Source organism: Salmo trutta, chromosome 12 (genome assembly GCF_901001165.1).
Source record: "Salmo trutta chromosome 12, fSalTru1.1, whole genome shotgun sequence".
Taxonomy (NCBI): Eukaryota; Metazoa; Chordata; class Actinopteri; order Salmoniformes; family Salmonidae; genus Salmo; species Salmo trutta.
Window position 1 is genome coordinate 75,981,749 of NC_042968.1, and position 26,629 is coordinate 76,008,377.

Sequence of the window (26,629 nt, forward strand, 5' to 3'; positions counted from 1 at the left end):
CACATGCAGAGATCATCTGTTCTCACAAAGACACGGCAGTTGGAACCAAAAATCTCAAATTTGGACTCATCAGACCAAAAGGACAGATTTCCACCGGTCTAATGCCCATTGCTCGTGTTTCTTGGCCCCAGCAAGTCTCTTCTTATTGGTGTCCTTTATTAGTGGTTTCTTTGCAGCAATTCGACCATGACAGTCTGATTCACGCAGTCTCCTCTGAACAGTTGATGTTGAAATGTGTCTGTTACTTGATTTCTGTGAAGAATTAATTTGGGTTGCAATCTGAGGTGCAGCTAAGTCTAATGAACTTATCCTCTGCAGCAGAGGTAACTCTGGGTCTTCCTTTCCTGTGGCGGTCCTCATGAGAGCCAGTTTCATTATAGCGCGTGATGGTTTTTGCAAATGCACCTGAAGAAACTTGACTGACCTTCATGTCTTAAAATAATGGACTGTCATTTCTCTTTGCTTATTTCAGCTGTTCTTGCCATAATATGGACTTGGTCTTTTACCAAATAGGGCTATCTCCTGTATACCACCCCTACCTTGTCATAACACAACTGATTGGCTCGAATGCATTAAGGACAAGGCACACCTGTTATTAAAATCCAATCCAGGTGACTGCCTCATGAAGCTGGTTGAGAGAATGCCAAAAGTGTGCAAAGCTGTCATCAAGGCAAAGGGTGGCTACTTTAAAGAATCTCAAATATATTTTTGGTTACTACTTAATTCCATGTGTTATTGCATAGTATTGAGGTCTTCACTACTATTCTACAATGTAGAAAATAGTAAAAATAAAGAAAAACCCTTGAATGAGTAGATGTGTCCAAACTTTTCACTGGTACTGTTTTTCTCGTGAATATAGACAGTAGACATAAGTTTCCATTTGAAATAATCCTACACACCACAGTAATGAAAAAAATACTCTCAAAGTGAGTGTAATAAATCAGACAGATAAGCTATGCATGGCAGCCCTGCTGACTCACCAATAAGAAACTCAAGGTGAGCTGATTGAATCATGCTAAAATGATGTACCTTACCTTGTTCATCAGTAAAGTATGCACAGAATGCTGCCTTTACAAGTAGGTGTCAGAGGTAAAACCTTTTCCTGCCTGATTAGTGTCTGTATGGCTGGGGCCAGAGCATGATGACGACAGACCTTGGCCTGCTCAGAATACTAAAACTACTTAAAAATGTTAACTCTCTGGGCCACCTATTAATCACACAATACTTACCATCATAAAGGTCAAAATTATTGATTTGCAATCAAGATGACAGCAGACTGGACATGGATGTGTGGGGCAAATCTTAACAGAGGAGTTTTCACAAAGACAATGTTTTCACAGGAACGACAAAACAATGTGCAAGTCAGACACACTGTCATTCATTATGGAAAATGTTCAGAATTTGGTGGTTGTGCATGCCTTGATATGACTGGGTTCAGGAGGTCTTGTCCTTCCCTCCTCCGAGGATCCCCTTTTGGGATGCATCCTCTGAAACTCGGCCGTGATCTCCATGACAGTGCGGTTCTTGGTCTCAGGCACGTTGTACCACACAAACACCCCAGACAGGAAACAGAAGATGAAGAAAATCAGGAAACAAAAGTAGTCCAAATTCTCCTGTGTATAAGAATATACTGTGAGTGTATGTGTGACATCAGCTGCCACAGTTACACATCAAATAAGAGTACCTTTACCTATGTAAGGTACTAGTGTCACAATACTTAAGGTACAACTGTTACACCTGTTTGTGGTTGTGTATAAAATCAAATCAAATTTTATTGGTCACATACACATGGTTAGCAGATGTTATTGAGAGTGTAGCGAAATGCTTGTGCTTCTAGTTCCGACAGATTACATGTTAGATATTGTTGCACTAACAATTCCACAACAACTACCTAATACACAAATCTAAATAAAGGAATGGAATAAGAATATATACACTACCGTTCAAAAGTTTGGGGTCACTTAGAAATGTCATTGTTTTCAATGAAAACATACATGAAATGAGTTGCAAAATGAATAGGAAATATAGTCAAGACATTGGCAAGGTTATAATGATTTTTTATTGAAATAATAATTGTGTCCTTCAAACTTTGCTTTCGTCAAAGAATCCTCCATTTGCAGCCTTGCAGACCTTTGGCATTCTAGTTGTCAATTTGTTGAGGTAATCTGAGGGGATTTCACCACATGCTTCCTGAAGCACCTCCCACAAGTTGGATTGGCTTGATGGGCACTTCTTACGTACCATACGGTCAAGCTGCTCCCACAACAACTCAATAGGGTTGAGATCCGGTGACTGTGTTGGCCACTCCATTATAGACAATACCAGCTGACTGCTTCTTCCTTAAATAGTTATTGCATAGTTTGGAGCTGTGCCTTGGGTCATTGTCCTGTTGTAGGAGGAAATTGTCTCCAATTAAGCACCGGCCACAGGGTATGGCATGGCGTTGCAAAATTGAGTGATAGCCTTCCTTCTTTAAGATCCCTTCTTTCCTGTACAAATCTCCCACTTTACCACCACCAAAGCACTCCCGGATCATCACATTGCCTCCACCATGCTTGAGAGATGGCGTCAAGCACTCCTCAGCATCTTTTCATTTTTTCTGCTTCTCACGAATGATTTCTTTGTGATCTGAACACCTCAAACTTAGATTAGTCTGTCCGTAACACATTTTCCAATCTTCCTCTGTCCAGTGTCTGTGTGCTTTTTCCTGAGATATGGCTTTTTCTTTGCAACTCTGCCTAGAAGGCCAGCGTCCCGGAGTTGCCTCTTCACTGTTGATGTTGAGACTGGTGTTTTGCGGGTACTATTTAATGAAGCTGCCAGTTGAGGACTTGTGAGGCTTCTGTTTCTCAAACTAGACACTAATGTACTTGTCCTCTTGCTCAGTTGTGCACCAGGGCCTCCCACGCCTCTTTCTATTCTAGTTAGAGACAGTTTGCGCTGTTCTGTGAAGGGAGTAGTACACAGCGTTATATGAGATCTTCAGTTTCTTGGCAATTTCTCGCATGGAATAGCCTTCATTTCTCAGAACAAGAAGAGACTGACGAGTTACAGAATAAAGTTTTGTTTCTGGCCATTTTGAGCCTGTTATCGAACCCACAAATGCTGATGCTCCAGATACTCAACTCGTCTAAAGAAGGCTAGTTTTATTGCTTATTTAAATCAGGACAACAGTTTTCGGCTGTGCTAACATAATTGAAAAAGGGTTTTCTAATGATCAATTAGCCTTTTAAAATTATAAACTTGGATTAGCTAACACAACGTGCCATTGAAACACAGGAGTGATGGTTGCTGATAATGGGTCTCTGTACCCCTATGTAGATATTCCATTAAAATAAAAATAAATAAAAAAGCTGTTTCCAGCTACAATAGTCATTTACAACATTAACAATGTCTACACTGTTTTTCTGATCGATTTGATGTTATTTTAATGGACAATTTTCTTTGCTTTTCTTTCACAAACAAGGACATTTCTAAGTGACACCAAACTTTTGAACGGTAGTGTACATACAAAGACAAGGTGTGAGAAGCTGATGTGCTCACCACTATGAGGGGGAAGAGCAACCCCAGGAGGAAGAGGCCCAGCCAGTTGAGGGTGCAGCCGATGGTGTAGGCAGCTGATTTGAACGACTGGTTGAAGATATCACCAGGTAGAGCCACTGTCACTCCAGCTAGGAGCAATAAACAATGAAAATACCAGATAAATAAGTTGATCCATTTTTTTGGCTTGGCTTAGTCATACGTCAGGGTATAGAACCCACCTGGTCCACTGGAGAAGAAGAATATGAAGATGAAGATGAGAAGCATACTGCAGTAAGGCATCCAGGAAACTTGGATCTGAACAACAAACAACAAAGGTGTAACTTATTAATGAGCCATTGTTGTTTACACCCACTGTAAAAGATTGATGTAACCCAGTGATAATATATAGGGACATTCTGTGAACTTTAGAGCTGGATGACATGCCTCAGAGAATTCCATTCATTCATTAGCAATGAGTATTATTCCATTTGTGGTAAAGATGTAACCCACAAACTATGTAGTTGATGACAGTAGTGTGTTGCTTATTGTTGGTGCTGACATCTTCAGGACAGGAATACCGGTTTACTTAACGGAGGAATAAACACACATGTTCATCATTGGTGTTTTAACCAGAATGGGGAAAATGCACTTTTATTTATTTTCGCACATGCGCAGTCATACATCTCTCATAGGGCATGACTGTACCAGTGTAAGAACACAACTCAACAACATATTAGTCCACATGCCAACACCCCCACTTGCTCTTATACTGTACAAGTCGTATTCAACCTAACTTTATCAACACATTTAGCTTACAGTTATTCATCTCACAAATGTCAGTTTATATTCCAAACATGTAACCCAAGAATTTTTCATTTTTGAACTTCGTTACAGGTTTAGTCAAAACATCTGCAGCCATGTCTGCCGTTGGACAATATTCAATACTTATTTTACCATCACTGAGTGCAGATCGAATGAAATGATATCTGATGTCGACATGTTTACATCTCTGACGACATACTGGGTTCTTTGACAGAGCAATTGCACCTTGGTTATCTTCAAAGATTGTTACTGGTGTATATTGACACTCACTATCCATCTCGCCCAATAACTGTACAAGGTACAAACTTTCTTGTGTAGTAGCAGCCAGTGCCATGTACTCTGCTTCACATGTAGATAAAGCTACTGTTGGCTGCTTCTTAGACCTCCATGAAATGACAGGTCCACATTTAGTTAAACTAAAACAATACCCTGTTATGCTTCGTCTGTCACTTTGATCTGCTGCCCAATCAGCATCACTATATGCTATGAGGTTGAGTTTTTCCACCCCCTTTTTGTAACACAACTCCTGATTCATTGTTCCCTTCAAGTACCTCAACACATGTTTAGCTGCTATCCAGTGTTGCTCTTTTGGTTCTGATAGGTATTGTGACAGCTTGCTGACAATCCAACTGATATCCGGTCTTGTACATGTCATCACATATATCAAGCTGCCTATCACTTCACGATACCTTTTTGAATCAATAAGTTCACCATCACCATCAAAGTTTGGTTTTTGTTCACATGGTGTTGACCTTGTTTTACAGTACCTTGTTTGGTTCATCTTTATTTTCCCTTCACTTTGTGTAAAATCAATGCCTAGGAAATGTCCAAGCCTCCCAAGATCTTTCATCTTACATTTTTCACTTAACATTTCTTTTACACTTGTGAGTGAGTCACTATCACTAGCAGCGATAATTAGATCATCGACCCAAATTATCAAAATGATCCTTTCTGTTGCAGTTTGTTTGTTATAAACATAGTGATCAGCTGGGTTCTGTGTAAAACCATTTTCACTAAGGTGATCATGCAACATTTTGTTCCAGTTCCTTCCTGACTGTTTCAGGCCGTACAGTGACTTGTTCAGTTTGCAGACTAGTTGCTCACCTGTATCTGACCTGACTTCAAAACCCTCTGGTTGCTCCATGTACACTTCACAGTCAATAGGAGCATGTAGATATGCTGTTTTGACATCCATCTGATGTAACTCTAAGTCATACTGAGCTGCTAGCTGCATCAAACAGCGTACTGATGTCATATTTGCAGTTGGAGAAAAAGTCTCCTTATAGTCTATTCCTGCCACTTGACTATACCCCTTTGCAACATATCTTGCCTTGTATGTCTCAGTCTCATCTGAATTGTTTTTGACCGCATAGACCCACCTGCCCCCCACTGCATTTTTACCCTCTGGCAGTGTGGTTAATGTGAATGTATCATTTTCACTAAGGGAATCCATCTCCTCCTTCATAGCAGTAGCCCAAATCTCTGATTTTGGTGAAATCATTGCTTCTTTGAAGGTTTGTGGTGCATTGCACATTACTCTGTAGCAGTAGTCAACACTAGGTGGTATCTGGTCATCACATTTCACTTTACACTCATAGTCTTTTAAGTACTGGGGTTTCATCCTCGCTCTGTCTGGATAGCGTGGACTCTGACCATCTGAAGTCTCAATTTGCACATCTTGTGTCTCTTCTGAGTTTTGATCTGCCATCTTGGCTTTCGGCATGGGGTTTTCAAATCTCTCCCCATGAAGATCATCACTGATTTCCAAATCTGTCTGAGTTTGGTGTTCGACTACACCTTTTGTAACACACTTGACTAATCTGTTTTTAAGAACTTTCCCAGTGTCTGGGTAGTAGACTAGGTATGCTGGACTATTTTTATCATACCCGACAAAAATACCCTTTTCACATCTTGAGTCTAACTTTTTCTTGTTCTGTCTATATGCATAGCAAACAGATCCAAATTCTTTCATCTTTGAAAGATCAGGCTTTCTCCCAGTAAACATGTAGTGTGGAGTCTGTCCTACACGCTTATTGTAACACCTATTGCGAATTACTGCAGCAGTCATTACAGCATATGTCCACAAGTTCTTTGGTAGGTTGCTTTCAAGTAGCATGCATCTTGCCATTTCGAACAGTGTTCTCCAATTTCTCTCAGCGGTCCCATTTTGATGGGGTGAGTAAGGGGCTGAAGTTTCATGTCTTATGGCGTTCTTACTGAGCAGTGACTGGAACTCTTTGGCTGTGAACTCTGTGCCATTATCTGACCTGACACACTTTATTTTCCCATAAGGGGCCACATCAGCAATAAACTTCTCAGTAGCTTTTACAGTATCACTCTTTGCTTTTAGGAAATACACAAAAACTGCCCCTGAATAATCATCCGTAAATGCTAGAGTATATCTGAACCCATCTTTCGCCTCTGGCTCAATAGGGCCAGCCAAATCAGTGTGCACAAGCTCAAGAGCCGCTTTTGCTTTTTCATCAGGCTCTCTGTTTCTGCTCTGAACAAATTTTCCCTGAGTGCAGATTTCACAGTTGAGGGTAGATTTGTCAATCTTACCTGTGATTTTCATTCCCTCTGTCACATTTTCTAACTTTGACACATCCTCAAAATTACAGTGGCCAAGAATTTTGTGCCATGTGTGAATATCATAGCACCCATGACATCCATCATCATATTCATCACTTACAGTGTTAAGATAGTAAAGTCTATTGTACTCCTCGATGTCAAAAGTGGTACCGTTCTTGTGGATGAGCTTGTTACACCCCTGTCGAAAGTTGACTGAAGCTCCGTTGGCTGTCGCTGCTTTAACAGAGAAAATGTCCTGTGGAAACGATGGCACGTACAGCGCCTTCGTCAGCGTTGTTTTTACCCGACGACCCGTGTTGTCTCTCAGGTAAACCTCCGCTGCACCTCTCCTCTCCGCGACACCATTCGTTCTTGTTCCGTCAGCCAACTCCACGGAATGTTTTCCGGTTTGAAAGTCTCGTCAAACTCCTTAAACTTCCCGATGTCCGTGACTATATGTGACGTTGCTCCCGTATCAACCATCAGCCCTTTCTGTTTCAGTCCACTAACCTGACAGTCACTTATTCTGAATGCAAATGTGTGGCATTCAGCATCTGTTGCTTGTTTCACATTGTCTCTTCTTTTTCGTCTGCAATTTGCGTCAGTATGAGTGGAGCTCTTGCAAAAACTACACCACTTTCTCCGTTCTTTGCGCTCTCCAGTAACGGTACATTCCCGGGCCTTGTGCCCTTTCTGGCCACAGTTGAAGCAGGTTATCTCGGTCCCTTTATCTCTCCCTCTTGGCCAGCTAACTTTAATGTTACTTGCCTTCATCACGTTGTCGTCAGTGGAAATGGCGCTAAACTTCTCGGTGCTTTCATAGCTCCTCAACTTGGTTTTGAACTCGCCAAAAGTTGTGGGCTCGTCACTCTGCGTTATGTGGATGGCAAACGGCTTAAATGATTCGGGCAAACCTTTCAGAATCATTGCAATCAACAGCCCGTCACTTAAAGTCTCTTCAGCATTTCTCAGTGCTGTAATAGCCGTCTCAGCACGAATGATATAGTCCGTAACACTTTCGTCAGCGGCTTTCTGAAGAGAAGTTAGTTCAGTGTAGAGGCTAATCACACGTGGCTTCCCTTTACCTGCATAATGTTCCCTCAATATCTTCAACGCTTTTCTCCCATCATCTGCTGCTTCTCTCATTATCAGGGAAAGGCTTTTATCATCCAAAACCTGTATCAATTCGGCGTAGGCTTCTTCATTTTTCTCTCTGTATTCTTCATCTTCATCCACGCTCAATATAGCGGCCTTTAGCCCAAGCAAACGCAAGTGCCCCAAAAACTTTGTCTCCAATAACTCTTAGTTTTTTTCATCTCCGTCGAAATATAATCTATTCCATCGGCTTTCATGTTCCCTCCTGGGCCCATAACCTGTTGGTGCTGACATCTTCAGGACAGGAATACCGGTTTACTTAACGGAGGAATAAACACACATGTTCATCATTGGTGTTTTAACCAGAACGGGGAAAATGCACTTTTATTTATTTTCGCACATGCGCAGTCATACATCTCTCATAGGGCATGACTGTACCAGTGTAAGAACACAACTCAACAACATATTAGTCCACATGCCAACACTTATAATGTTTGACTTACCTGCAGGTAGAGTGTAAGGGTCAGGAGACCCAGGGTAACTGCCATGCATAGGTAACCCCTATAGAGCATTAGCCTCTTTCCTGTGCTCTCAATCACCATCACCTGTCATACCAAAGGGGGGTTAACGATCAGAGTCAAATAGTAACATTAGGAATTTCACTGTCAACTGGACATAAATACAATGCCACAGGGGTGGGGCACTCTTAGTAAATACAGTTGAAGTCTGAAGTTTACATACACTTAGGTTGGAGTCATTAAAAATGGTTTTCAACCACTTCACAAATTTCTTGTTAACAAACTATAGTTTTGGCAAGTCGGTTAAGACATCTACTTTGTGCATGACAAGTAATTTTCCAAGCTGGCAAGGTAACAATTGTTTACAGACAAATTATTTCACTGATAATTCACTGTATCACAATTCCAGTGGGTCAGAAGGGGGAGGTTTGCAAGCCGAAGAACACCATCCCAACCATGAAGCACGGGGGTGGCAGCATCATGTTGTAGGGGTGCTTTGCTGCAGGAGGGACTGGTCCACTTCACAAAATAGATGGCATCATGAGGAGGAAGATTATGTGGATATATTGAAGCAACATCTCAAGACATCAGTCAGGAAGTTAAAGCTTGGTCACAAATGAGTCATCCAAATGGACAACGACCCCAAGATTCTTCCAAAGATGTGGCAAAATGGCTTAAGGGCAAAAGCGTGTGTGAGCAAGGAGGCCTACAAACCTGACTCAGTTACACCAGCTCTGTCAGGAGGAATAGGCCAAAATTCACCCAATTTATTGTGGGAAGCTTATGGAAGGCTACCCGAAACGTTTGACCCAAGTTAAACAATTTAAAGGCAATGCTACCAAACACTCAATTAGTATATGTAAACGTCTGACCCACTGGGAATGTGATGAAAGAAATAAAAGCTGAAATAAAATCACTCTACTATTATTCTGACATTTCACATTCTTAAAATAAAGTGGTGATCCTAACTGACCTAAGACAGGGAATTTTTACTAGAATTAAAAATGTCAGGAATTGTGAAAAACTGAGTTTAAATGTATTTGGCTAAGTTGTACTTCCGACTTCAACTGTAGTTACGGGCTTGAGAACATGTAAGTCTTGTTGACCAACCCCTCTTAAAGGTCAAACAAAAGATGATGCATGCATAGCCGTGGGAAGTAGGGGTACTGCGGGTACTGCAGCACCCCCTGAAAAATCAGAACACTTAAAAAAAAACTATTATAAAATATTATTTCAGAAAAGTAGAGCATTTAGGACATTACTAGTATTAGTGGACCAATATCTGTATGATCGAGCAATTTTTTCTTCTTCAGCATCTCATCTTTGGCAAAAAAGGTAGTTGTATAATTAAGAACAGTCAGGGGCGCAACTTTCCTTGTGGTAGGGTAGGACATGATGCCCCCACATTCTGAAATAGCATTTTGTCCCCCCCCCTCAGTTTTATCATTGCACTGTGATACAAAAAGCGGCATTGGTGTGCTTTAGGACCATGCGGATGCCTCAGAGCGGTCGGGTAGGATGTTTGGTGGTTTCAGACAGTTGGATTTAGGACCACATGGACACCCCAGAGCGTGCAAACAGAGGTAGCTGTTGACTGTGTATGTTGTGCTTTTTCTCAGAGTTGTAAAAGCAAGCAGAGAAGAAACTGGCTACTCTTTATTTCACTGATGTAGCTGGCAAGGTAACTGCTGTTTGACTTAACTGAAGAAGAAAAAATATTCCCAGTGCTGAGCTAGTATTGTAACTGACATGTAACGTTAGCTAATGTTTCAACCCCTCTCAACTCAAGTTGTCTGAAGTGACTGAACTAGCTAGCTAACTAGTGGCTACCACAGCTCTAGCCTCCAGCTATCTGTCAGGTAGCAGTATCTAACAGCTGTTGTGTGTATGGAAATGTTTTGAAGCTGTAAGAAAGCCTGTCCCTTTAAGAACTTAGTGATAACGTCACAGCTATCACAAGCTGGCAGAGTGTTTAGTTCATTACCAAGTGTCGCCACCTACTGCTGTGAACACAAATCTCAGTTTTGGACATTATTTCCTTTCTGACCAATTTATTCATCACTGTGCGTGAATACCAAAACTACCACATCTTAAATGGATAAATGGACAGTTAATTGGATAATCAAAGCTGAGTGACATGGCACAGAATTGCAAACATTGTTCATCTCCAATCACATTAAGGAACCCTAAACTGAGGAATTGTCTCTCTCGCCGTCTCTCTAATAGGAGTACAATCTCCATAACTTCACCTACTCAGTGTATGGATTCCAGAGGCATCTCCCTCTAATTCCGTAGCCTTGTTTTGTCCTGTTTCAACAGAAGTAAATTAACTTGGCTCATTTTCGCTAGTTGGTGCACCATAGAGCTAGCCAAAAGTTGACTAACGTTAGATATTTTTGCCTTAATCTTAGTCAGTATAGCAATGTAACGTTATTGATCTGTCAGTTTCCCTAGCCAATTCCCTACTTTACACACTGACACAGTATAAACAGCTCTACAGGCTTCACTGTCATGTTGCACAGTCAGTACTGTACACAAAACTATGCTCATCATGTCTTAGCAGGATCAGATGATTACAGGTGTTTTGAATGCACTGCACAACACGTCACTTCCTGTTGAACGCGGAATGAGGGAGAGCTCGGTTTGATGTTTTGGACTATTGAATAAGTTTGGTTACTAGCTAGCTACCTTTTGTGTTTGGATTCCGTGACGCGGTTAGCATCAGTTGCTGGTACCGCTATCATCTGTCCAGTGATCCTGCCGACCAAGGCTGGGTCTGAGGAGCTGCTTGGTGTAGCACCTAGCCTAGCTGCTAGCTAGCTGCCTATTAAGCTAGCAGGATTTTCTTGAGGGGTTGAACGCAGCCCGCAATGTGGTTAGCCATTGTGGCTGGGACCACGGATTGTCCCGGGCTTCTGGTGGTCTGCTGTTTGTTGTTTCCAATCTTACCTGCGATATGCCATGTTTGGAATTATGAGGAGTAACAGCGAAACCTATGTTGCTACCATGACGAAGACCAAAGCCGGCAGGAGTACCGTTGAGGACAGTGTTGTCTCTATCACAGGTGAAGGATATTTTAAACTAACAAAAATAGTTAAACAGTTGTTACAACAACAAGAAAATTGCTTCAAGTGTTGTGTCCAAATACTGGTGGAGTCAACTAATAAAAGAAATGGACGACCTGACCAGAGAGATCCAGGACCCAAATAACAGTTTGCAGTTCTCCCAGGGTCAGCTCGATGAGTTGAAACAGGAAAACGGCAAGATGACAGCAATCTGTAAGTCATTGTGAGAGGACATCAGTTCTGTTTGGGAATCAATGATAACAATGATGGAGAAATGAGATTATCTTGAGGGACAATCAAGGCGGAACAACATGGTTGTTGACGGAATTGCAGAATATCCATGAGACCTGGGCGGAGTCTGAGAACAAAGTAAGGGAATGATCTCAGAGAAACTAAAAATGGACCACAGGAAGATTGAGGTAGAGCATGACCTCAGGACTGGAAAACCCACCACCAACCCAGGTGACAGGCCCAGGCCAATAGTTGTCAAGTTCCTGAGGTTCAAGGACAAGATAGCTGTTCTGGAACGAACCAAGAACTTGAGAGGAACGTATATCATCCTCAACGAGGACTATCCTGAAGCTGTGCTCCAGAAGAGGAAAGAACTGATCCCAGCCATGAACACTGCCAGAGCACATGAGGACATTGCTTACATCCGTTATGACAGGTTCATTGTCCACCCTCCCACCCAAAAGCCTGGAAGAGATGAGAAAGCTAAGCCTATGGGTTTGTAGCTTCAACCTCACAGCACACACCAACTGATTAATAGACTGCTGAATGTATATTTCTCTCTTGCTTTGTTTGCTCTTTTCCATATTATGTCTCTCTCTGATAAGCTACCCAGGAAATGGCTGGAAATAGCCCATATTAATATATGTAACCTTAGAAATAAGGTTCATGAAATCAATAACATTCATATATTAGCCATTTCTGAGACTCACTTAGATAATTCATTTGATGATACAGCAGTAGCAATACAATGATATAATATACAGTGAGGGAAAAAAGTATTTGATCCCCTGCTGATTTTGTATGTTTGCCCACTGACAGAAATGATCAGTCTATAATTTTAATGGTAGGTTTATTTGAACAGTGAGAGACAGAACAACAAAAAAATCCAGAAAAACACATGTCAAATGTTATAAATTGATTTGCATTTTAATGAGGGAAATAAGTATTTGACCCCCTCTCATTCAGAAAGATTTCTGGCTCCCAGGTGTCTTTTATAGAGGTAATGAGCTGAGATTAGGAGCACACTCTTAAAAGGGAGTGCTCCTAATCTCAGTTTGTTACCTGTATAAAAGACACCTGTCCACAGAAGCAATCAATCAATCAGATTCCAAACTCTCCACCATGGCCAAGACCAAAGAGCTCTCCAACGATGTCAGGGACAAGATTGTAGACCTACACAAGGCTGGAATGGGCTACAAGACCATCGCCACGCAGCTTGGTGAGAAGGTGACAACAGTTGGTGCGATTATTCGCAAATGGAAGAAACACAAAAGAACTGTCAATCTCCCTCGGCCTGGGGCTCCATGCAAGATCTCACCTCGTGGAGTTGCAATGATCATGAGAACGGTGAGGAATCAGCCCAGAACTACAAGGGAGGATCTTGTCAATGATCTCAAGGCAGCTGGGACCATAGTCACCAAGAAAACAATTGGTAACACACTATGCCGTGAAGGACTGAAATCCTGCAGCGCCCGCAAGGTCCCCCTGCTCAAGAAAGCACATATACATGCCTGTCTGAAGTTTGCCAATGAACATCTGAATGATTCAGAGGACAACTGGGTGAAAGTGTTGTGGTCAGATGAGACCAAAATGGAGCTCTTTGGCATCAACTCAACTCACCGTGTTTGGAGGAGGAGGAATGCTGCCTGACCCCAAAAACACCATCCCCACCGTCAAACATGGAGATGGAAACATTATGCTTTGGGGGTGTTTTTCTGCTAAGCGGACAGGACAACTTCATCGCATCAAAGGGACGATGGACGGTGAATGCACCAATTTGTAAGTCGCACTGGATAAGAGCGTCTGCTAAATGATTTAAATGTAAATGTAAATGGACGGGGCCATGTACCGTCAAATCTTGGGTGAGAACCTCCTTCCCTCAGCCAGAGCATTGAAAATGGGTCGTGGATGGGTATTCCAGCATGACAATGACCCAAAACACACAGCCAAGGTAACAAAGGAGTGGCTCAAGAAGAAGCACATTAAGGTCCTGGAGTGGCCTAGCCAGTCTCCAGACCTTAATCCCATAGAAAATCTGTGGAGGGAGCTGAAGGTTCGAGTTGCCAAACGTCAGCCTCGAAACCTTAATGACTTGGAGAAGATCTGCAAAGAGGAGTGGGACAAAATCCCTCCTGAGATGTGCAAACCTGGTGGCCAACTACAAGAAACGTCTGACCTCTGTGATTGCCAACAAGGGTTTTGGCACCAAGTACTAAGTCATGTTTTGAGGAGGGGTCAAATACTTATTTCCCTCATTAAAATGCAAATCAATTTATAACATTTTTGACATGCGTTTTCTGGATTTTTTTGTTGTTATTCTGTTTCTCACTGTTCAAATAAACCTACCATAAAAATTATAGACTGATCATTTCTTTGTCAGTGGGCAAACGTACAAAATCAGCGGGGATCAAATACTTTTTTCCCCCCACTGTATATAGAAGAATCAGGAATGCTTATGGGGGAGGTGTTGCTGTATATATAGTATATTCAGAGCCATATCCCTGTAATGCATAGAGAAGATCTTCTGTCAAGCGTTATTGCATTAATTTTAATATAATGTTCTGTATAAATGTATGCCAAAGTAATTATTTTTCATGCCTCATATGAGCAGGATTAGATGGTGACAGGGGTCTCAGCAGGATCAGATGGTGACAGGGGTCTCAGCAGGGTCAGTCAACCAGGGAAGACCAGTCTGTGACGGCGCTGAGGTGAACTTTTACAAATGCAACACTTTATTCTCTCTGTGCAGCAAACACTGGACAAGCCAGAAGCTTCAAAGATGTAAACTATTTTAAGTCAGTCTGACAAACCTCTAAAGTTGATTTCCAAACTGTATCAAGGGTTGATAGAGGCTTTCCCCGATGACACAAAACATGTAAAACAAAAATGTGAGGAAGACCTGGGAAGACACTACTGATGATGAATGGATAAAGATATGTTTGAATGCCCAGCCATGTACATATAATCTCAGACATAAATTACTGCAGTTTTCAGAACATTCATAGAACGTATGTACTATATGCCAGTGAAACTGAATACCATGTACTCAGAAATGTAATTCCTCTGCTGGAGGTGTAAAACACAAAAGGGGACATATTTCAATATGTTATGCTCTTGTGAAGGCTGGCTGAGTTCTGGCAAAGTGTATGTTATTTTATCTCAGCATGTCTACAGATCCTCCCTTCTCCCTGTTTTTGTTTGTTTGGAAATATTGATTCTGGAGACTTGTCAGAAGAAACTGTGTAACCTAGCATTTATAGTGGCTAAGAAATACGTTGCCATTAATGGGAAGGTTGTGTATCCTCCCACAATGTCACAATTGATGGCAGAAATGTAATTCCATGGGTTATTTCATAGTTTGTAGAAAATAGTAAAAATAAAAAATAAACCTGGAATGAGTAGGTGTGTCCAAACTTTTGACTGGTACTGTATGGGCTCCCGAATGGCGCAGCGGTCTAAGGCACTGCTTCTCAGTGCTAGTGGCGTCACTACAGACCCTGGTTCAGTGGTCTAAGGCACTGCATCTCAGTGCTAGAGGTGTCACTACAGACCCTGGTTCAGAGGTCTAAAGCACTGCATCTCAGTGGTAGAGGCGTCACTACAGACACCCTGGTTCGAATCCAGGCTGTATCACAACCGGCCATGATTGGGAGTCCCATAGGGCGGCGCACAATTGGCCAAGCGTCGTCCGGGTTTGGCCGGTGTAGGCCGTCATTGTAAATAAGAATTTGTTCTTAGCTGACTTGCCTAGTTAAATAAAGGTTAAATAAAAATACATTTAAAAAACTGTATATCAAGCAAGTATTTCTATTCTGCAAGTATTACATCAGATTAACTGTTTTGTACAGAAATGAACCTTCACAGTTCATCAAGGTTCATATAGGGTTAATAAGGGTTAGTGGTGAGGGATATGGTAAAACATGACTCACACAGGCCATGGAGGTAGAAACCTCACACAGACCGGTTCCCAAGGCAACATGGCGTAACTGGTGTGTGGGGATCCCTGCAGTACGGAACACGTCAAATGAGTAAAGGTACACCTGCAGAGGAGCAGAATGACACGGTTCATCACTTAATCAGACTATCTAATCTGAACAAAAATATAAAAAACGCCACATGCATTAATGTCAAAGATTTTACTGAGTTGCAGTTCATATAAGGAAATCAGTAAATTTAAATAAATTCATTAGGCTCTAATCTATGGATTTCACATGACTGGGAATACATATATGCAGGTAGGGGCATGGATCAGAAAACCAGTCAGGATCTGGTGTGAACACCATTTGCCTCATGCAGCATGACATCTCCTTGGCGTAGATGATCAGGCTGTTGATTTTGGACTGCGGAATGTTGTCCCACTCCTCTTCAATGGGTGTGCGAAGCTGCTGGATATTGGTGGGAACTGGAACATGCTGTCATACACATCAATCCAGAGCACCCCAAACATTCTCAATGGGTGACATGTCTGTTGAATATGCAGACCATGGAAGAACTGGGACATTTTCAGCTTCCAGGAATTGTGTGTAGATCCTTGCGACATGGGGCCATGCATTATCATGCTGAAACACAAAGTGATGACGGCGGATGAATGGCACGACAATGGGCCTCGGGATCTCGTCACGTATAGCGAGACAATATCTCTCTCATCATCACTCAATATCTAGGTTTACCTCCACTGTATTCACATCCTACCATACCTTTGTCTGTACATTATACCTTGAAGCTATTTTATCGCCCCCAGAAACCTGCTCCTTTTACTCTCTGTTCCGGACATCCTAGATGACCAATTCTCATAGCTTTTAGCCGTACCCTTATCCTACTCCTCCTCTGTTCCTCTGGCAATGTAGAGGTGAATCTAGGCCCTGCAGTGCCTAGCTCCACTCCTATTCCCCAGGCGCTCTCTTTTGATGACTTCTGTAACCGTAATTGCCTTGGTTTCATGCATGTTAACATTAGAAGCCTCCTCCCTAAGTTTGTTTTATTCACTGCTTTAGCACACTCTGCCAGCCATGGATGTCCAAGCCGTGTCTGAAACCTGTCTTAGGAAGTCCACCAAAAACTCTGAAATCTCCATCCCTTACTAGAACATTTTCAGACAAGATAGAACGGCCAAAGGGGGCGGTGTTGCAATCTACTGCAGAGATTTTTCTACGGCTGGCCATGCTTTCCACCTAACTACCCCTACTGCATTCAACAGCACTGCACCCCCCACAGCTACTCGCCCAAGCCTCCCCCATTTCTCCTTCTCCCAAATCCATTCAGCTGATGTTCTGAAAGAGCTGCAAAATCTGGACCCCTACAAATCAGCTGGGCTTGACAATCTGGACCCTTTCTTTCTAAAATTATCTGCCGAAATTATTGCAACCCCTATTACTAGCCTGTTCAACCTCTCTTTCGTGTCGTCTGAGATTCCCATAGATTGGAAAGCAGCTGCTGTCATCCCCCTCTTCAAAGGAGGTGACACTCTTGACCCAAATTGCTACAGACCTATATCCATCCTACCCTGCCTTTCTAAGGTCTTCGAAAGCCAAGTCAACAAACAGATTACCGACTATTTCGAATCCCACCGCACCCTCTCCGCTATGCAATCTGGTTTCAGAGCAGGTCATGGGTGCACCTCAGCCACGCTCAAGGTCCTAAACGACATCGTAACCGCCATCGATAAGAAACAATACTGTGCTGCCGTATTCATTGACCTGGCCAAAGCTTTTTACTCTGTTAATCACCACATCCTCATCGGCAGACTCAGTAGCCTTGGTTTCTCAAACGATTGCCTCGCCTGGTTCACCAACTACTTCTCTGACAGAGTTCAGTGTGTCAAATCGGAGGGCCTACTGTCTGGACCTCTGGCAGTCTCTATGGGGGTACCACAGGGTTCAATTCTTGGGCCAACTCTTTTCTCTGTATACATAAATGATGTCGCTCTTGCTGCTGGTGAATCTCTGATCCACCTCTACGCAGACGACACCATTCTGTATACTTCTGGCCCTTCTTTGGACACTGTGTTAACAACCCTCCAGACGAGCTTCAATGCCATTCAACTCTCCTTCCGTGGTCTCCAACTGCTCCTAAACACAAGTAAAACTAAATGCATGCTCTTCAACCGATCGCTGCCTGCACCTGCCCGCCCGTCCAGCATAACTTCTCTGGACGGTTCTAACTTAGAATTTGTGGACAACTACAAATACCTAGGTGTCTGGTTAGACTGTAAACTCTCCTTCCAGACTCACATCAATCATCTCCAATCCAAAGTGAAATCTAGAATTGGCTTCCTATTTCGCAACAAAGCATCCTTCACTCATGCTGCCAAACATACCCTCGTAAAACTGACCATCCTACCAATCCTCGACTTCGGCGATGTCATTTACAAAATAGCCTCCAATACCCTACTCAACAAGCTGGATGCAGTCTATCACAGTGCCATCCGTTTTGTCACCAAAGCCCCATATACTACCCACCACTGCGACCTGTACGCTCTCGTTGGCTGGCCTTCGCTTCATAATCGTCGCCAAACACATTGGCTCCAGGTCATCTACAAGACCCTGCTAGGTAAAGTCCCCCCTTATCTCCGCTCACTGGTCACCATAGCAGCACCCACCTGTAGCACGCGCTCCAGCAGGTATATCTCTCTGGTCACCCCTAAAGCCAACTCCTCCTTTGGTCGTTTCTCCTTCCAGTTCTCTGCTGCCAATGACTGGAACGAACTACAAAAATCTCTGAAACTGGAAACACTTATCTCCCTCACTAGCTTTAAGCACCAGCTGTCAGAGCAGCTCACAGATCACTGCACCTGTACATAGCCCATCTATAATTTAGCCCAAACTACTACCTCTTCCCCTACTGTATTTATTTATTTTATTTATTTTGCTCCTTTGCACCATATTATTTATATTTAACTTTGAACTTTCTTCAAACTACAAATCTACCATTCCAGTGTTTTTCTTGCTATACTTTATTTACTTTGCCACCATGGCATTTTTTTTGCCTTTACCTCCCTTATCTCACATCATTTGCTCACATTGTATATAGTCTTATTTTTTTCTACTGCATCATTGATTGTATGTTGTTTTACTCCATGTGTAACTCTGTGTTGTTGTATGTTGTCGAACTGCTTTGCTTTATCTTGGCCAGGTCGCAATTGTAAATGAGAACTTGTTCTCAACTTGCCTACCTGGTTAAATAAAAAATAAATAAATAAATAAATAAAGATAGCCTGCAGAGTTCTGTCCTACTATCCAGATCTGTACCCAAACAATTTGAACTTCTACTTTTAAAAATCCACCTGTCTATAAACAAGTCTCTCACCGTTGCCACCTGCTATAGACCACCCTCTGCCCCCAGCTGTGCTCTGGACACCATATGTGAACTGATTGCCCCCCATCTATCTTCAGAGCTTGTGCTGCTAGGTGACCTAAACTGGGACATGCTTAACACCCCAGCCATCCTACAATCTAAGCTTGATGCCCTCAAGCTCACACAAATTATCAATGAACCTACCAGGTACCACCCCAAAGCCGTAAACACGGGCACCCTCATATCATCCTAACCAACTTGCCCTCTAAATACACCTCTACTGTTTTCAACCAAGATCTCAGCGATCACCGCCTCATTGCCTGCATCCGTAATGGGTCAGCGGTCAAACGACCTCCACTCATCACTGTCAAACGCTCCCTGAAACACTTCAGCGAGCAGGCCTTTCTAATCGACCTGGCCCGGGTATCCTGGAATGATATTGACCTCATCCCATCAGTAGAGGATGCCTGGTTATTTTTTTTAAATGCCTTCCTCACCATCTTAAATAAGCATGCCCCATTCAAGAAATGTAGAACCAGGAACAGATATAGCCCTTGGTTCTCTCCAGACCTGACTGCCCTTAACCAACACAAAAACATCCTGTGGCATTCTGCATTAGCATCGAACAGCCCCCATGATATGCAACTTTTCAGGGAAGTTAGAAACCAATATACACAGGCAGTTAGAAAAGCCAAGGTTAGCTTTTTCAAGCAGAAATTTGCTTCCTGCAACACAAACTCAAAAAAGTTCTGGGACAGTGTAAAGTCCATGGAGAATAAGAGCACCTCCTCCCAGCTGCCCACTGCACTGAGGATAGGAAACTCTGTCACCACTGATAAATCCACTATAATTGAGAATTTCAATAAGCATTTTTCTACGACTGGCCATGCTTTCCACCTGGCTACCCCTACCCCGGTCAACAGCACTGCACCCCCCACAGCAACTCGCCCAAGCCTTCCCCATTTCTCCTTCTCCCAAATCCAGTCAGCTGATGTTCTGAAAGAGCTGCAAAATCTGGACCACTACAAATCAGCCGGGCTAGAAAATCTGGACCCTTTCTTTCTAAAATTATCTGCCGAAATTGTTGCAACCCCTATTACTAGCCTGTTCAACCTCTCTTTCGTGTTGTCTGAGATTCCCAAAGATTGGAAAGCAGCTGCGGTCATCCCCCTCTTCAAAGGGGGGACACTCTTGACCCAAACTGCTACAGACTATCTATCCTACCCTGCCTTTCTAAGGTCTTCGAAAGCCAAGTCAACAAACAGAATACCGAACATTTCGAATCCCACCTCCGCTATGCAATCTGGTTTCAGAGCTGGTCATGGGTGCACCTCAGCCACGCTCAAGGTCCTAAACGATATCTTAACCGCCATCGATAAGAAACAATACTGTGCAGCCGTATTTATTGACCTGGCCAAGGCTTACGACTCTGTCAATCACCACATCCTCATCGGCAGACTCAATAGCCTTGGTTTCTCAAATGATTGCCTCGCCTGGTTCACCAACTACTTCTCTGATAGAGTTCAGTGTGTCAAATCGGAGGGCCTGTGGTCCGGACCTCTTGCAGTTTCTATGGGGGTGCCACAGGGTTCAATTCTTGGGCCGACTCTCTTCTCTGTATACATCAATGTCGCCGCTCTTGCTGCTGGTGATTCTCTGATCCACCTCTACGCAGACGACACCATTCTGTATACTTCTGGCCCTTCTTTGGACACTGTGTTAACAACCCTCCAGACGAGCTTCAATGCCATTCAACTCTCCTTCTGTGGCCTCCAACTGCTCTTAAATACAAGTAAAACTAAATGCATGCTCTTCAACCGATCACTGCCTGCACCTGCCCCCCATCCAGTATCACTACTATGGACGGTTCTGACTTAGAATATGTGGACAACTACAAATACCTAGGTGTCTGGTTAGACTGTAAACTCTCCTTCCAGACTCACATCAAACATCTCCAATCCAAAGTTAAATCTAGAATTAGCTTCCTATTTCACAACAAAGCATCCTTCACTCATGCTGCCAAACATACCCTTGTTAAACTAACCATCCTACCGATCCTCGACTTCGGCGATGTCATTTACAAAATAGCCTCCAATACCCTACTCAATAAATTGGATGCAGTCTATCACAGTGCCATCCGTTTTGTCACCAAAGCCCCATATACTACCCACCACTGCGACCTGTATGCTCTCGTTGGCTGGCCCTCGCTTCATACTCGTCGCCAAACCCACTGGCTCCAGGTCATCTACAAGACCCTGCTCAGTAAAGTCCCCCCTTATCTCAGCTCGCTGGTCACCATAGCAGCACCCACCTGTAGCACGCGCTCCAGCAGGTATATCTCCCTGGTCACCCCCAAAGCCAATTCCTCCTTCGGCCGCCTCTCCTTCCAGTTCTCTGCTGCCAATGACTGGAACGAACTACAAAAATCTCTGAAACTGGAAACACTTCTCTCCCTCACTAACTTTAAGCACCAGCTGTCAGAGCAGCTCTCAGATTACTGCACCTGTACATAGCCCATCTATAATTTAGCCCAAACAACTACCTCTTCCCCTACTGTATTTATTTATTTAGCTCCTTTGCACCCGATTATTTCTATTTCTACTTTGCACTTTCTTCCACTGCAAATCTACCATTCCAGTGTTTTATTTGCTATATTGTATTTACTTTGCCACCATGGCCTTTTTTTTGCCTTTCCCTCCCTTTTTTCACCTCATTTGCATATAGACTTATTTTTCTACTGTATTATTGACTGTATGTTTGTTTACCTCCATGTGTAACTGTGTTGTTGTATGTGTCGAACTGCTTTGCTTTATCTTGGCCAGGTCACAATTGTAAATGAGAACTTGTTCTCAACTTGCCTACCTGGTTAAATAAAGATGAAATAAAAAATAAATAAAAGTCTCTGTGCATTCAAATTGCCATCAATAAAATGCAATTGTGATCATTGTCCGTAGCTTTTGCCTGTCTATACTATAACCCCACCGCCACCATAGGACCCTTGTGAGGATGACAAGCATGCAGATGAGCTTCCCTGAAACAGTTTCTGATAGTTTGTGCAAACCCACAGTTTCATCAGATTTCCAGGTGGCTGGGTCACAGATGATCCCGCAGGTGAAGAATCCGGTTTTGGAGGTCCTGGGTTGGCTTGGTTTCCCGTGGTCTGTGGTTTTGAGGCCGGTTGGACGTACTGCCAAATTCTCTAAAATGACGTTGGAGGCGACTTATGGTAGAGAAATGAACATTCAATTCTCTGGCAACAGCACTGGTGGACATTCCTGCAGTCAGCATGCCAAATGTAAGCTCCCTCAAAACTTGGGACATCTGTGGCATTGTTTTGTGTGACAAAACTGTACATTTTAGAGTGGCCTTTTATTGTCGTCAACACAAGGTACACCTGTGTAATGATCATGCTGTTTAATCAGCTTCTTGATATGCCACACCTGTCAGGCGGATGGATTATCTTGGCAAATATAAATGCTTACTAACAGGGATGTCAACAAATTTGTGCCCTTTTATTTCAGCTCATGAAACATGAGATCAACACTTTACATGTTGCATTTATATTTTTGTTCAGTATAATTGAACGGACTTAAGGTAGGTTTTGATCAGACAGTGACATGCTATGGTATATTTGTATATCCTAACTCCAACTCTTGCTCAAACACATCCAAACACAATATCCTCATGGACCAACTTCATGCAACTCACAGCGTTGATGCCACTGAACTGCAGGGTGGTGAAGGCGACGATTATGGTGAGGAACTGCCAGCGTAAGTCCTGGTCCAGGATCAGGTCCAACACAGTGTGGCTGCGGACTCCCTTCATGGAGGCGTGCTCCACCAGCATCTCCTCCACCTCCACACTGTGGTCTCCGTTTCCCCACAGCCTGCGGATGGCTACAAGGGGGAAAGGCCCAGTAAGATACACAAGTGGAAAAGGACATAAAAGCCCAATAAGATAGACTGCTGAGTCAGATATTATGATGACGATTGTGAGGATGATTATGAAAACACTAATTGCATCAAGTACATTTTTAGTGAGGTAGTGTTCCTTAGGCAACCCATTACCTGTCAATATTCCTCAGGGCTCCACCCAGGTGCTTACCCTTCTCACAGCCCTGGCGGTCGCCCCGGTCCAGCAGCAGGTATTTGGGTGACTCTGGGAGGAAGGGCAGGGTGAAGAGCTGGAGCAGGGCGGTCGCACCACTGAAGCCCAACAACCAAGGCCACCTGTCCTCTGTCCCCAATAACTCACTGCAAGGACAGAGTACACTATCAAATAATATCACATTGTTTGTTCACCACAGGTTAAAGTGATATAAGCATCCCTGACTGACACACTAGGACCAGATAGCTCACCTGATCCCCAGAAGCTGACCTGAGAACTTCCCCATGGACAGAAAGGTGGAAACAGACACACCCACTATCCCTCGCAGCCTCTTGGGGGCACATTCCACTAGGTACATGGTGTGGACACTGAGGCTAACACCTGCAGCACACGCAAGAAAGGATAAACCTTATCACAGACAGTTTGGCAGCATTAATCCTCTAGTGAGATATTAAGACAGGTATAAAGATGACCTTGTTTTGGATGGACCTTTCTTATGAATGGAATCCATTCATAAGAAAAATCAGAATACCTGCATTAATGCCATAGAGGAAACGTCCAACCACGATCATCTCAAAGGACATGGCCGTTTTACTCAACAGCATCATCCCAGCACCGCCAATGGCAAACAGGTTGTTCAACAACAGGCATCTCTTTCTGGTAAGTGTGGTGGGGGGAAGAAATAAAAATCTACATAATTCCTGTTCTACTACAACAAATAGTAACCACACCAACACACCTTCAAATAAGAGGCTAAAATCATTGCATGGCCAGGATGCATACCCCAAGTCTTGGCTCAGTATGAAGCCTGACACTTTCTACTACTACCACTTACCTCCCATACGCTGATGAGAGGCGACCAGCACACAGGGACCCGAGGAGACCCCCGATGCAGAAGATGGAGACGATGAAGGACCAGATGAGAGTCACTTCCCACTGTTCCAGGGATATACTATAGCGCTGCAGACATGTGGTGTTCACCAGCTCCTTTATGAACTACAGTAATACCAAGATGGTGGCCGTGACGTTTTGGAATTGGGTCAGTCAAACATTTATGGATCTCAAACCATTTCTCATTTTCCCCCAGAAAAAATATTTACAGTTTACATTGGTGCACGTCTCCAACTGAAGTTGTTGCTTTGTTGAGAGAAAATAGTGATTCGGAGCTATTACATTATTGTTATAGCAACTTGAGTGCAACTTTTTTTAGTTTTGTTTATTAATTCGACCATTTTAAAAAACAAGCACACATAAAACTTGAAAAAGCCATACATGCACATGAATAAAATCATGGAGGATAACACACAGAGTCTGGGACATATTTCCACTGTGGTCCTCTTGAGACAAGATGGCTAGACAAGATCCAACACAGTATGGCAGTGAAATAATAGAACAAAAACAGAGAAGAACGTCTATCTCATCATTGCAGTTATTCATATGGGCACAGAAGACATCAAACATATATTTACTTTGTTTTTAAAGCTGTCCAGTGAGGACGTTGTTTTATAGGCAGAGGCAACTCATTCCATTCTGAGGCTCCAGTATACAAGAAAGTACCGTTCCCAGCATTACTCCTGAACCTGTATAAGCACACATCAGCAACACCTGATCTGGTGCTGTGATTGTGTGCATCCCTAACACGAGGACAGTAATCACTTAAATATCTGGGCGCAGGACCATAAATATTCCTGTAAACCAAACCTAGTCTAATCTGGGACACCCTAGCCTCAACAGGCAGCCAGTTTAGTTCCTGAAAGCAGCTCCTGCCTATGTGAGTACGTGGACTCACCTTCAATACTACCCTGATCAGCTTATTCTGGGCTATCTGGAGCTTCCCCTTCATAAGTTTAGATAAGCCCCCAAACCAGGAAGTACTAGCATAGTAACAACTGAGATTGGTTTACAAAGCAACATGTATCTGTTAATACTGACATGGTGGTCTACTTTTGTCATTTAAAAATACTTTAAGTGGATCTCCAGTACTCACAGAAGAAGGTGAAGTTAGGACAGATATATGAAAGCCGAACTGGAATGTCCCACCAATGCCACTAATGAAAATGGCAGCAATAAGAACAGGACTTTCTAACTGGACAGAGAAGAGGAAACATGAGTAAGCCTGCAACGATACACCATAAAAACTAAAACAGCACTGGCGATTATAATTGCCAAACAAGCAGTGATATAGTTGGGCATTGCGTAGTTACCATTAGTCACAAATGGCCAATCAAAAAATATATATACATGAAAAATCACAAATATTGCCACTTACCAGAAGCATCAAGGCATGTGCCATAGCTAGTCCCTGGTTCAATGCAAGGAATGAGGGTAAATGAGACTCAACTAAAACAGATGTCTAACTGAAAGTGGTGACATGTTAACATTAGGGCTGTGAAGACGATGGAATTTTGGGTAATGATTGTCATGCAAATAACAAGGTTAGTCATAGTCAATTTTTTTTGTATGTGTTGAGCTTGTAATTTATCTTTGAAAAATATATACCTAATGAATACAACACAGCTTTGCTGTTACCTCTGTCTCAAAAATAAATGGTTTTAACCATGTTTGGAAATGAAGCTTCTCATTCCAACCATGAGGTTCTGCTCTGCTCTTAGCAACTTTACCCTATTCATGTAAAAAGAAACTGCTCTTGGGTAAAGTATATCTACTTGAATACAAAGTTAAATCCCCCTTCACCTAAATTGAATGTGAAGACTATAATATTTGGTTACACGATTATACAATAACTGTGCCAGCCCAAGTTAACGTACACCACACAACTGAAATTATTGACCAAAAGTTACCATCATGTCAAACAACCTCCTGTCCCCTCAAAAACAAATGCACATCCTTGTAGGGAAGAATAAGATCCAACTTACGTGCATCCTGCAATGTCAAGTGGTATCTGGAAATAGATTATTACACCTTGCATACAATTGACATGAATATAACAATTGATCCAAAATATGAATTTAATTATTATAAGGAAGATTTGCCTTTATACCAATATAAAACATGTTTGTTATAGACAGTCATCTTTATCACCACATGGATAATACAATTAAAAAGGCGCTAATACCACAACGTTTGAAATAAATCATTTGTTGCAAGCGAAACTGACTCGCATAAATAAATAATCTAATCCAGGCACATAAACTATAAGAGGCTCAACCACTGTTCTCCATATAATGAGTTGTTTTATTTTCTCCCTCAGTCAATACAGTCCTGTTGTAGCCGATTAGTCAGGTCCAGAATTATTGGCACCCTTGATAAAGATGAGCAAAAAAATATTATGAAATAAATACATACGGAGCTACAGTTGAAGTGGGAAGTTTACATACACTTAGGTTGGAGTCATTAAAACTCGTTTTTCAACCACTCCACACGTTTCTTGTTAACAAACTATAC

The 26,629-nt window shown here is 42.6% G+C and overlaps 1 protein-coding gene across 1 annotated transcript; it reads right to left on the reverse strand.

The window, feature by feature from the left end:
* Positions 1-819: 819 nt before the first annotated feature.
* LOC115204172 (solute carrier family 2, facilitated glucose transporter member 11-like) lies at positions 820-25,783 on the reverse strand. Its single transcript, XM_029769544.1, has 12 exons — positions 25,494-25,783; positions 25,212-25,310; positions 24,060-24,220; positions 23,757-23,881; positions 23,476-23,605; positions 23,222-23,370; positions 22,826-23,013; positions 15,754-15,864; positions 8,514-8,615; positions 3,762-3,837; positions 3,544-3,671; positions 820-1,613 (listed from the first exon to the last, which is right to left on the reverse strand). The coding sequence occupies exons 1-12, from the start codon at positions 25,515-25,517 to the stop codon at positions 1,395-1,397; spliced, it is 1,512 nt and encodes a 503-aa protein (XP_029625404.1). The 5' UTR covers positions 25,518-25,783; the 3' UTR covers positions 820-1,394.
* Between the last annotated feature and the right edge of the window lie 846 nt (positions 25,784-26,629).